The sequence below is a fragment of the Prunus avium genome, chromosome 5 (assembly GCF_965620075.1).
Source record: "Prunus avium chromosome 5, drPruAviu1.hap1.1, whole genome shotgun sequence".
Classification (NCBI taxonomy): Eukaryota; Viridiplantae; Streptophyta; class Magnoliopsida; order Rosales; family Rosaceae; genus Prunus; species Prunus avium.
In genome coordinates, this window is record NC_142288.1 from 24,362,049 (window position 1) to 24,375,022 (window position 12,974).

General features: G+C 38.8%; 2 protein-coding genes across 7 annotated transcripts; one reads left to right on the forward strand and one right to left on the reverse strand.

Annotated features, from left to right (window-relative positions):
* The first annotated feature begins 1,850 nt into the window (after window positions 1–1,850).
* Window positions 1,851–9,418, forward strand: LOC110757787 (uncharacterized). 6 transcript variants are annotated; one of them, XM_021959511.2, is made up of 10 exons: window positions 1,851–2,054; window positions 2,263–2,333; window positions 4,623–4,928; window positions 5,860–6,507; window positions 6,656–6,961; window positions 7,110–7,415; window positions 7,584–7,805; window positions 7,894–8,196; window positions 8,365–8,668; window positions 9,279–9,418. In XM_021959511.2, exons 2-9 carry the CDS (start codon window positions 2,315–2,317, stop codon window positions 8,625–8,627), a joined length of 2,373 nt encoding a protein of 790 aa, XP_021815203.2. In that variant the 5' UTR covers window positions 1,851–2,054; window positions 2,263–2,314; the 3' UTR covers window positions 8,628–8,668; window positions 9,279–9,418. The 6 variants fall into 6 exon arrangements, with proteins under 6 accessions (XP_021815203.2, XP_088109422.1, XP_088109423.1 ...); XM_088253296.1 differs by having other exon boundaries at window positions 9,284–9,416; XM_088253297.1 differs by having other exon boundaries at window positions 8,365–8,649; window positions 9,279–9,414.
* LOC110757789 (uncharacterized) lies at window positions 9,216–10,208 on the reverse strand. Its single transcript, XM_021959515.2, has one exon. The coding sequence runs from the start codon at window positions 10,206–10,208 to the stop codon at window positions 9,270–9,272; it is 939 nt and encodes a 312-aa protein (XP_021815207.1). The 3' UTR covers window positions 9,216–9,269.
* Window positions 10,209–12,974: the final 2,766 nt, after the last annotated feature.

Genomic DNA, 12,974 nt, shown 5'->3' on the forward strand with positions numbered 1-12,974 from the left:
CACTGGGCGGGCTTTTTTTCAAACCGTATAGCCGCTCGGCTATACTCTGGATTTGGCGTCTTTTTTTTTTTCAAGTTTAAAAAAAAAATAATATAGCCGTGCAGCGATACTCTTTACATAGCTACTGTGATCTTATTATTTTTAAAAATATATATATATATTTTACTTATTTTTGTTTATAGATAGTTTAGAGCATTATCCATTACTATTAGGCCATTAGCTGAGTTTCTATTGTCCATTTTTGTGTTTTTACTTTTCCAGAGTTACTACCCGTATAAAGAATTTAGCATTTTCATGTTTAATACTCGTATTTTACACATACATATGTATTTTTCATGTTTAATACACTTGATTTTTTACAAAATTTTCAATAATACACACAAAATTTATGTATTATACAAATAATTTTCACATAATGTTGAATAAAAATAATATATATTAAAAAAATTAAATCTATAAAGTATATATATCGAAACTAGCAAATTAATATCTATAAAGTATAAACTAATGCAAATAGATGGGTCCTTTTTTTATAATTTTTTTATAATAAATAGTATAGCCGTGCAGCTATATGATTGTGTTTTTATTATTAAAAAATGGTATTGCAGAACGGCTATACTCTCATGGTATCGAACTCGGTTGGGGGTCAACGCACAGCTTGCACCTTACTAATTGAACCAACCTTTCTGTTTTCTTTTCTTCTTCTTCTTTCTCCCATCACTCTTTCTCCTCTCTTTGTTTTTCTCTTTTTCTCTTTTCTTTTCTCTTCCTTTTTAATTCTTTTTTTCTCATCTCTTCTTTTTCCTCTTTCTCTCTTTTCTGTTCTCTCCTTTTTCCTTCTCTCTTTCCTTTTTCTTCTGGCAATGCATGGATTCGATCAGTGCTAGTCCTCTTGCTCCTTCATCGAAATCCTTGTTTGTTTGTTTGTTTTTGGTCAATTTTCTCCTTGTTTGTTTCTCTCTCTCTCTCTCTCTAGATGGCCCTTCACCGTTTTCTTATCAATGGCCTTTGTAGATCATATGAGTTTGCTAGTGGTTACTGACAGTTCCATTGGTTTTTCAACTCCAACAAACTTGTACGAGTTGTTGGCTTTCCACCGCCACGTCATTATTTCCGGGCCATAAAGTAGTTTTTTCATTATTATTCTTCCTTAATTTGGTTTATTGTGTAATGGGCCTTGATATTGGCTTAGCCCATGCCCACATTCGGCATACTAGTATCGAACGTGATAAGAAATTTTGGTGGTATTCCATTGAAAAATCCAAACTACTTCGATTGTATATATATGACCAATAGTTAACTTAATATATGGTGGTGTTCCATTGTTAAAATTGAAAGGAGTTGAGTTGCATTTGATCGAATTTGTACTTGAGGTCATCTAATATCCATGCCACGTCATTGAATTTAACGGTTTTTATTTGAAAACTAACGGAATGGGGAACCTTGGTCACAAAATGGAAGTTCAAGGGGCAAATTGAGACTATTTAGAAACCACATGGGGTATTTCAACAAATAAAGTTATTCCTAATTTATTTTTATTATATATATTTTTAAACATTTTAAATAATTTCAAGCATTTTTTTATATTTAATTTTAATTTTAATTTTTAATAGTTAAATATACCAAAATACCCATGTCACATTGATTTAACGATTTTTATCTGAAAACACATAGAATGAGGCAACCTTGGTCACATAATGAAAGTTCATGGGGAGATTGAGTCATTTAAAACATTATACGGTAAATTGAGATTATTTGAAACCACTGGGGCATTTCAACAAATAAGCCTAAATATTTGAGCGTGTGTTCCATTTTACCCAATTTCCCTTCTCTATTTTTTTTCTGTTCTTTTCTTTTTTGCCAGTGTAAAGTAAATAGCTTTTGGCTTCTCCAATTCTGACATGACATTGGCGCGCGAGACTTGGAATGTTGCAAGCCAAGCCATCTTTCCTCTCTCCCTTTATCTTTCCATTTCATCACTTTCGACGGCTCAGTTCCTTTTTCGAAACCTTACTTCCACATTCGTCTTCTCCATCGCTTTAGCTCACTTTCAGGTACTTCGAAAACCCTTGCCTTCACTTTTAGTCTGTTTATCAGGCTTACGATTGCGTTTAATTTCTGCTGTATTGTATTGATGCTCTGGTTTTCTGATTTCTGCAATGGCTCGCGTTAATTCGGCTTGTGTTTTAGCGATTTCTCGCATAATTGGATTCTCGTTGCCTTGTTATTTTGTGATGAATTTGTGTTCTATTTCTGTTTCAGCTTGGGATCGACAAATCTAGCCCTGATTTTGAATACAGAATCGTAAGAGAAGATGTTTGGTTCTACTAACTGTGAGCTTCTTTTCTCTATCTTTTATTTGATCCTTGAGTCTGATTTTTTTATGAAGACCTTGACTCCTTGAGTTTGATTTTGTTTCCTCGTAACTGTGTTTTTCAATTCATTCCATATTTGAATAATTGTTTTCTATGTTATTTTTCTTAAGGGAGAATTTCATTTAGATACCCTGAAGTTTGTCATAATTACAGCCAGACTCCACAGGTTTCATTTATTACAGTCACACCCCCTAAATCTAAGGCCATCTCCAGCCACAGCCATAGGCCAAATATGGTCCTAAAATAATGCAGAATTCATCTCCAGCCTTGGGCTAAAAACATTTTTGGCCAAATTTGGAGGGCCGCATTTGGCCCTTAGCCCTCCAACTAGGCCAAATGTAGCCCAGCTTTGGCCTAGACCAAATTTTTTGTGGGCTTAGCACATATGCTTTTCAAGATGATAAAGTATCATGAGTGGGCAAGAGCACGAAACATCTTGTGCAACTGCAGATTCAACAGCCAATATTAAAAGGCGCGTTGACGTCATCGATAACGTAAGCTAGCCATTAGGTTTTTATTTTTATTTTTAATAACCTTTTTAAATGTTTTTAAATTCGTTTTGTTTTATATATATATAATTGGTTTCTGATCGTTGGAGGTTAGAACCATTGATTGAAAAGTTATTTATTTATTTAAAACCTTTTAAAATGTTTTAAAATCATTTTTTTTTTATAAATATATAGATTAAAAAATATTATCTCTAAATCATAGTTTAATTAAATTAAACAATACATAATTGTGGAATATATGAGCGTTGTACTATAGTTTTTCTCAAAATAATAAAATATGAAAGTCTCTAAAATATAGCCATGCATGCTTGGAGATGGAAAAATTTAGCTATGCACTATTCTTTAAAAAATTAATATTTGGGAGGGCTAAATTTTTAGTCCCGGCCTACATTAGCCCTATGACTAGAGATGGCCTAGCAAGATCAACTTAACAGTCCAAGGCTAGAACTGTCCTTTTACTGAGGTTGAATAAAATATTCATTAAATTTTTTTAATTTTCAATTTAAAAATAAAAAAACTTACAAATTCAATCCTCCCTCTTTCTCTCGCAGGGCAGCCCCCCCCCCCAACAAAATCCCCACCTCCTCCCATCTCCACCCACCACGCCCCACCCGACAACCCCCACCCAACCACCACCATTCTCTCTCTCCTCGCCCAGCCCCACCTCCACGACAGTCAAAGGTACTTTTTTAAATGGTTTTTTTGGTTAAAAATTCTCTTGGGTCCCTTTCTCCCACTTCTATGGGTTTGTTGTAGCTGATTGTACTGAGCTCTGTGAGCAATGCGGAAGAGGTTCCCATGTGTAATTTTGTAGTTGTTAACTTGTTGTAGAGTGTGGTTTGCTTCAAAGCTTTGAGTTTGTGTAATCTCTGTATTGTTGAAATCATTTTTGTTTTTCATTGGGGGAGGAGTTTCTGTTCTTGAAGCTCTGCTCCTTCTTCAGCTTCCAACCACCTTCTTCCCCAGCGCATCCACACTCCGCCCCTCTGTCTATATCTTTCTCTATGTGGCAACCAGGGGCATAAAGGACTTGTTGTGGACTTCTATCCTTGCCAAATGAATTTGGATGATCTTTCTTTTTTATTTAAGTAAATAGATTATTGTTTAGGTTTCTGCATGCACACATGTATTGGATTAGATTGAATAACATGTATTGGTAGTTTTATTCATTTCCAATTATCTCTCTGTGCCCGATTACTTTGTTATTTGGATGATCTTTCTTTTACTGTTGTTTTCTTTCGAACAACGCCAACCACGAGTGTAATTTTATTTGTTCCTTCCTTCTTCTGTGCATTTTTGTGTGTGCTTGCTCACACGTACTTGTATAATGCTCCAAACTATTTTTTTTTAATTTTATCTTTCTCCCCCTTGCAGTTTTCTTTGTTTCAGGGCAACTGTTTTTCAATGTCTTCCAGGCCCCTAATAAATTGTTGGTGATAGTTCTATGAGGACTATCCTTTTCTTCATGAAATTCTCCTTCTGGTCCTACGAACTTGGTGGTGATTTTAAGACTATGAATTTTAAAGATGCATATAGGGCCTGTAATTGGTCATTCCTGTTTTATTTGTTTCATTCTAAGATGAACATGACATGCATTTACTATCAGTTTTGGGCTATGATTATGTTTATGTTTATCTGGTGTTCTGTTAGTGCTGCTTTTACTCCCTGAAGAATCTTTGTGATTGGTAATTTTTTTCCTCACGAAAATTAATAATTCAATGTGTGGAACATTGTTTAGCAGCTTTTGGGCAGTCATCTAGCAGCCCGTTTGCATCCCAACCAGTCTTTGGGCAGACCAGCAACACAAGTAACAATCCTTTTGTTCCCAAGCCTTTTGGTAGCACAATCCCGTTTGGTGCCCAAACGGGGAGTTCCATATTTGGCGGCACTTCAACTGGTGTATTTGGTGCAGCTCAATCTTCTTCACCTTTTTCTTCCTCAACGACCTTCAGTGCTTCATCCTCACCAGCTTTTGGAAATACAACTCCTGCTTTTGGAGCGGCTTCTAGTCCGGCTTTCAATAGTTCACCATCACCATTTGGTGGTAAGTTGATTGAGTTAGTTTAAATTTCTACATTTTGTGCTCCCTCACCACCTTTCAAGTGATTCATTTTAATGTAATTACTGTGAAATACGGTTATTAGAAATTTGTTTACAATGTCCCTATCATTTTTAATACCCTTCAGGTTTATACTGAGTTTTCTTGGAAATTTATGAGGTTATTGAGCATTTATAAGTGGATTTTGCTTTCTGTGTGAGATGGCTATGTTGTTGTCAAATTTTTTGTTCAGTATACATTTCTGATGCCGTGCTAACTTGTAAAGGACTTCTGTATGAGATGGGGTCTAACAGCTGACTTGCGAAACAAATTTTTTATTGGGCTGGAACTTTGACTGTATTTTGTTGTTGTCATGCCGCGGACTTATTTCCTTACCAGATGAATTTGGATGATCTTTCTTTTTTGTGTGTAAGTAAATAGATTATTGTTTAGGTTTCTGGTTATTTGATGCATGCACACATGTATTGGATTAGATTGAATGTCTATAATAGAGGACTAGGGTTCAAGTATTAAGAAATGTCACTAAGAAATATCACGAGTGTAATTAAGACTTTGAGAGTGGAAGAGGTATGATTATTATATCTTTAGGTGCTCTGGTTTTCACGTGAGGGATTGGTTTCATCTTGTATTTTAAGCAGACATTTGTTCTCCTCAATTAGCGGAGCTTTACTTCTTAATCTATACTTGCAGCTTTATATATTTGTCTTGCACCAGTGTGTGTTTTCTTTTGCTTGCTGAGGTCACCTCCATTTTAGAAGCTCATCAACAATCTACATATAATTATAATGGATGCGTAATCTACAAAATTGCTTTGTTATTTGGTGAACATGTTATTCATTTTCATTCATCTCTCTGTGCCCAAATCTTTGTTATTTGGATAACATGTTGTCACTGATGATTCTCACTCTCTCAACAGGTTCATCTGGTTTTGGTCAGAAGCCTGTTTTTGAAGCATTTGGGTCCAATACTGCTCAACCAAGTCCTTTTGGAAGCACAACTCAGCCATCACAGCCAGCATTTGGGAGCGGAATATTTGGTTCCACCACACCATTTGGTGGATCAAGTCAGCCAGCATTTGGTGCTACCACCACCCCAGCCTTTGGTGGTACAAGTAGTCCAGCCTTTGGTGCTACGAGCACCCCAGCCTTTGGTGCTACGAGCACCCCAGCGTTTGGTGCTACAAGCACCCCAGCATTTGGTGCTACAAGTACCCCGGCCTTTGGAGCTACTAGCAACCCCCCAGCCTTTGGGGCTACAAGCAGTCCAGCCTTTGGTTCCACAACAAGTCCTACGTTTGGAAGCACAGGATCTGCATTCGGGGTGTCAAATTCCTCCGTGTTTGGATCTACGGGAGCATTTGGGGCTTCAAGCACCCCAGCTTTTGGTTCATCTGGATCCACCTTTGGTACTTCAAGCAATCCAGGTTTTGGTGCGTCAAGTGCTCATGGTTTTGGTTCATCCAGTACTCCATCTTTCAGCTTTACATCAGCTCCTGCTTTTGGCCAATCAAATTCTACATTTAGTAGTGCCTCATCTCCATTTGGAGCACAGAGTTCTCCATTTGGTGAGTAAGTTTAGATATATATGAGTGGTGGTACATTTTGAAAGAAAAACTGGACTAATGTTTTTGCTGGTCAAGGAATATCTTATTGTCTTTCATTAAAGTCAAGGAATGCCTCATTTTGCTTTGTGTCATTGTATCTGTATTACAGGCAGTCCAGCCTTTGGTTCCACAACAAGTCCTACATTTGGAAGCACAGGATCTGCATTCGGGGTGTCAAATTCTTCGGTGTTTGGATCTACGGGAGCATTTGGGGCTTCAAGCACCCCAGCTTTTGGTTCATCTGGATCCACCTTTGGTACTTCAAGCAATCCAGGTTTTGGTGCGTCAAGTGCTCCTGGTTTTGGTTCATCCAGTACTCCATCTTTCAGCTTTACATCAGCTCCAGCTTTTGGCCAATCAAATTCTACATTTGGTAGTGCCTCATCTCCGTTTGGAGCACAGAGTTCTCCATTTGGTGAGTAAGTTTAGATATATACGAGTGGTGGTACATTTTGAAAGAAAAACTGGACTAATGTTTTTGCTGGTCAAGGAATATCTTATTGTCTTTCATTAAAGTCAAGGAATGCCTCATTTTGCTTTGTGTCATTGTATCTGTATTACAGGCAGTCCGGCCTTCGGTTCCACAACAAGTCCTACATTTGGAAGCACAGGATCTGCATTCGGGGTGTCAAATTCTTCGGTGTTTGGATCTACGGGAGCATTTGGGGCTTCAAGCACCCCAGCTTTTGGTTCATCCGGATCCACTTTTGGTACTTCAAGCAATCCAGGTTTTGGTGCGTTAAGTGCTCCTGGTTTTGGTTCATCCAGTACTCCATCTTTCAGCTTTACATCAGCTCCTGCTTTTGGCCAATCAAATTCTACATTTGGTAGTGCCTCATCTCCGTTTGGAGCACAGAGTTCTCCATTTGGTGAGTAAGTTTAGATATACACGAGTGGTGGTACATTTTGAAAGAAAAACTGGACTAATGTTTTTGCTGGTCAAGGAATATCTTATTGTCTTTCATTAAAGTCAAGGAATGCCTCATTTTGCTTTGTGTCATTGTACCTGTATTATATTCTTATAATTTGTGATGCAGGAGCTCAGCCAACAACATTGGGGAGCAATGCCTTTGGGCAGTCAGCTTTTGGGGGCCAACAACGTAGGGGTAGTAGAGTGGCTGCATATACAGAAACTCCTGAACCAGATGGTGGTAGTGGGGCTACTGCTGCAAAATTGGAGTCAATATCAGCAATGCCAGTATATAAAGACAAAAGTCACGAAGAACTTCGCTGGGAGGATTATCAATTGGGAGATAAAGGTATGTTGCTAGTTATTAGAAAAGTTGCCATGGTTGTCAGAAATTATGACGTTTATTAGGTTCTGAACATTATAATTTTAACTTCCAGGTGGTCCAGCTCCTGCTGGTGGGAGTGGCTTTGGCATGTCTGCGTCACAACCGAACTCTTTGAATACTGCATCATCATTTCCTCAAGCATCTACAAGTCCTTTTAATACCGCAACTGCACCAAATTTGTTTTCTCCAAAAATCCCATCCTTCCCTTCTACTGGCTTTGGAACATCGTCTACAGCATTCAGTTCATCATCTTTTGGTTCATCTTTCAGCTTTACATCAGCTCCTGCTTTTGGCCAATCAAATTCTACATTTGGTAGTGCCTCATCTCCATTTGGAGCACAAAGTACTCCATTCGGTGAGTGAGTTTAGATGTATATGAGTGGTGGTACATTTTGAAAGAAAAACTGGACTAATGTTTTTGCTGGTCAAGGAATATCTTATTGTCTTTCATTAAAGTCAAGGAATGCCTCATTTTGCTTTGTGTCATTGTATCTGTATTATATTCTTATAATTTGTGATGCAGGAGCGCAGCCAACACCATTGGGGAACAATACCTTTGGGCAGTCAGCTTTTGGGGGCCAACAACGTGGGGGTAGTAGAGTGGCTGCATATACAGAAACTCCAGAACCAGATGGTGGTAGTGGGGCTACTGCTGCAAAATTGGAGTCAATATCAGCAATGCCAGTATATAAAGACAAAAGTCACGAAGAACTTCGCTGGGAGGATTATCAATTGGGGAAAAAAAGGAGGTCGATTATTATGAAAGCAAGGTGGCGCAGGCGGTAATCACGAATAAAATGGTCAAAATGTGAGAATGATGCCTTCTGGTGAGAATAATTTTTCTTCTACGAGCTCGAGTGAACTTTCTGTTCACACCTTTTTGCGTTCTTTTTTTTTTTAATTTTTGCAGGGCCCTTCTTCCTCTTTCCCTTCACGGCCATAGGCAGCGCACACGCAAAACTAGCATATGCTATCCACTTCCTACAAGAAGCATTGCTTTAGGTGTTTAGTTCAATCGAATAGGATTTTTTATGTAACTAGTTAAGCTGTAGTTGGCATTTTCAGGACAAATTTCTGTGCAGGATGGTCATTGACTAGGCAAATTTATAAATTTTTTGTTTTGGGTCAAGTTAAAATCATGGAAACAAAAGAAAGTAGAGTTCTGGTAACCAAGGATCAATACATGTTAAACCTGATTAACTAGAGCCATTTAATACATTTACATAATTGTCACTCACTACTGCAACACACAAACAAAGAGGGGAAGTAGGGTACATAATTTATTATTGGGGGCACACACGCATTAAAGAATGATTAGCCTGCAAAGAAGACTTAGCTCGTAAGGTTAAAAAGGCATTGTTAAAAACACCTAAAAGAAAGAAAAAAAATTTAATTAATTTTTATATGATATGATCTCATCTATGTCTATCACCCCAGAACAGAGGATGCATAGAAGAGTGGGTCCCAAGAGGCATTTGCACCACCTGCCGCCCAATTGTTGTCACAGTGCAAAAACTGCTGCTGGTCTGAAGACCAAGCACCTGAAGTTGATGACCCCAAAATTGCTGACCCATCAATCTGTGACAGCTGCTGTGTGCTCGCCGCTGTCACTTTACCATCCCCAGCAAGGCTTGTGATTTGCAATGGCAGCTCCATAGGGCACTGCTCTGTAAATGAATCAGTTTGCGTTGACCATGTTGACCAATTGGGCACTTGGTCATATGCTAATGCTGGAGACTCATTGCTCCAAGCTATGCTCTGGTTTGATGCTGTGTGACTAGGCTGAGCTTGATGATGACCCCACCGATGATCATGACCGTTAATATCTAACACAATCGGATCCTCCTTCGCCGACCAGGATGAAGAAGGATGCCGGTTCGGGTTCACAAAACCCACCACGCCACGTGGACCAATAGGAGACGGCTCCATCTTGGCACCACCATTATTCCCCCGTGGTTGCGGAACCACACACCCTTTGCCGTCGAGCAGCTTAGCCCTGAGCGCGCCAAGCAACCCATCGGCTTCAGCCCCATTTCCACACACAGCCTCAAACGAAAAAGGCTCCACATTTTCGGCCACGCCGGCACCGCCATTGGCATGGCCGGACCCATTGGTCGATTGGGGCAATTCGAAGTTGGTTCGGGCGTTCGCACCGCGCAGCGCTCGAGCCGCGTCGTCGTAGGCTCGAGCGGCGTCCTCCGCTGTGTCGAAAGTCCCGAGCCAAAGCCTCACCTTTTGCAGAGAGTCCTTAATCTCGGCGACCCATCTCCCCGATGGCCTCTGTCGAACGCCCACGAACCTGTGGTGGCCTCTCGTCGATGATTTCCTCCTGCCCCGGACGCCGTCGTTTTGCGCGCGTAAACCCATTGATCGGCTTTTGCTTCAGTCTCTGATTGAAACCGTCTGAGCACGAGGTGGCGGTGGCTTTATAATGATGGGTTAGCTGAAGAATCTGGGAGCTCGAGAAGTCGACGAATAACAAAGTGACAAAACGTCGCCGTTGAAGCCTTGCAGGCTTGATTGTTTTTAACGACAACAACATTAAAATACTTGGAGAAATGGTCACAGCAATATTTCTGCTTCCTCTTATTGTAAATTTCATTACATCATTGCATACGATATGTCCTCTCTGCGTTGTCTAATCAAATGCAAGAAAATAAAGTGAAATACCTTTTGTACCCTTTGCTGTAGTTTTCGATCATAGTTGGGAATTAACCGCTGTAGAAAAATGGAATCATGGGTTTTACCGCTGTGAAAGTTTGAATTTTGGGATCTACCGCAACGAGAAGAAAAAAAAAGGATCGTTGGAGTTACCGCTGTAACTTGGAACTTGTAAGATTTTTTAGACCGCTCTAATGTGAAAGGACTCTAAAGGGAATTTACTGGGGCTAATTTGGGAATTTTGGCCTTGTGTTGTTCTTATAATGTTTGAATACGACGTCAATATATCCGGTCTGATTAATGAACCAATGAATGATTGGCAAGGCCACTTGGCTGATTATGTTTGTTTACTTGAGAATGATGTGGAAGCAAACATGTCCATATCTTGATCCAAACTTGAGGAAATAAGCTTGGCCTTGATTGCACTAATGTTCTGGCTGCTTCGTTTGGATTGGACTAATGTATTGATCAATGATCCTTGTTTAGTGAATTTATAAATGTTTGGAATGAACTTAGTAAATTAGACAACAATTAATATATTATGTCTTACAAATTCCATATAAAATGATGAGGTTTATAAGGATTAGTTTGGATTCAATTTCAATCCAGTAAACATCGAGGCACCAAATAAGGCCAAAATGGTTATCCTCTGGTTTCATCTTAAACAAATGATTTTTGCCCCTCTTCGGATGAAGCAAATCTCATATCTATTCATTCATTTTTGTCCCTCATTCGAATTATTTTTTCTTACTTGTTCGCGACACATAGAGCAATTCTTTCTTGTTGGGTTCATTGGTTATTTAATGATAAACAGTCTTAGTTTTAGATTTCCTACTAATTAGGTTGGTAGAGGTTTCAGAATTTGACATTATTTTAAGAAAAAAATGTTCTCATATCTTAAACCTTTTCAAACCTAGTTGTTTGGTCGAGGATTGTGCCTAGTAGCTTTGTCTACTTTGGTACCTGATCTTTGGGCATCCCTACTCTATGCTGCGTATATAGGAGGTAAGTTGTCTTCTGTATATTCTGCCATTTGGAACTTTGTCGATTAGGCTAATAATATCATACATATACATACATTTTTCTTAGTACAAGCAATAGTCTAAACTAGAGGGGAGGGGAGTTTCTCTCTCACACACACACACACACTACCATATGATGCCATGGGGATTCAAAATTGAGACCACTAGTATGCAAGTCAAGACCCTGTTTTACTAGGCTAGACCTCATTGGCGCTTAATTACATTTGAATTAGAAGAAAACATGCACAGGAATTTTGAATGGTTCCTGATAAACATTGTCTTAAACTCATTTAACCATCAAATCCGAATTCTTTCTCTTACTGAAGCATGTGTGGACGCATCACAGGAAAGTGTGTGCCTTCTGGACGATCAACAAGCACTCTCTTTTCTTGTATTATTCTTCAGCAAAAAGAAAATATATCAAAATGGTTAATTATCTATGATAATCTAACTAAAGGTACTACAACATATCATGGAGATAATCGTCTAATAGTTTATATATTCATTCTTCGCACTAGTGATATCCATAGAGGCTACACGACATTCCCACACAACAACTCATCTGCTGAAGAGCAATGAGTGCATTCATGTCTTCAATAAGTGACTTCAGAATGGACATTAGGCATCAGTGCCCTTTGTAACTATTTGCAATATGTTTCATCCATTTTTTTTCCCCTTTTTCTTTTGGATGATAAGAACCACTTACTCATAGGTATATCAGACAGGTCTGAAAAGGCAAATATGGTAATGCAGCACAAATGAAGCTACTTGAATCGTTTTCTGGCAGTTCTTGCTGAATGTCGAACAGGTGTTGTTCTCATCAAATCTTTGTTTCCATCATCTGATCTTCAACCTTAACATTTGGGGAATGTTCTTCTACATATGCAGTTTCATTTTTATGATCACTTTGCTTGTTTGCAGATGTTGAACCTGCACCAACTTTAAAGTCATATTTGTGTGTTGTCCATGAAACCAACAGATTCCTGAGAGTGGATATCATCAAAAAATGATATGTACATTCTATCAACACGACATACCTATATGAACAGAAACTAACCTCGGTAAGTTCTTTAGGCAAATCAAGCTGGGCTCCGTCAGGGTCTTGTGTCGCAATCCACCAAGCATCGGAAATACGATCTGGGACATGAAAAGCTAATGCTGATATATTTAAATAGTATAGCAATATTCGAATATATTTAAACAGTATAGCCGCACGGCTATACAATTTAATATTCAAATATGTTTAAAGAGTATAAGCGCGCGGCCACGCTCTTTAAATATATTTGAATATTAAATAGTATAGCCGCGCGGCTGTACTCTTTAAATATTAATTGTATAGCCGCGCGACCATTTATTTCAATAAAATGGTGTCCACAACCTTGAAATGAGCAGAGCAGCTACACAGACAAGGCATTCTCTGCAAAAACTGTCGTTGTTTCCAAGCTGGGAT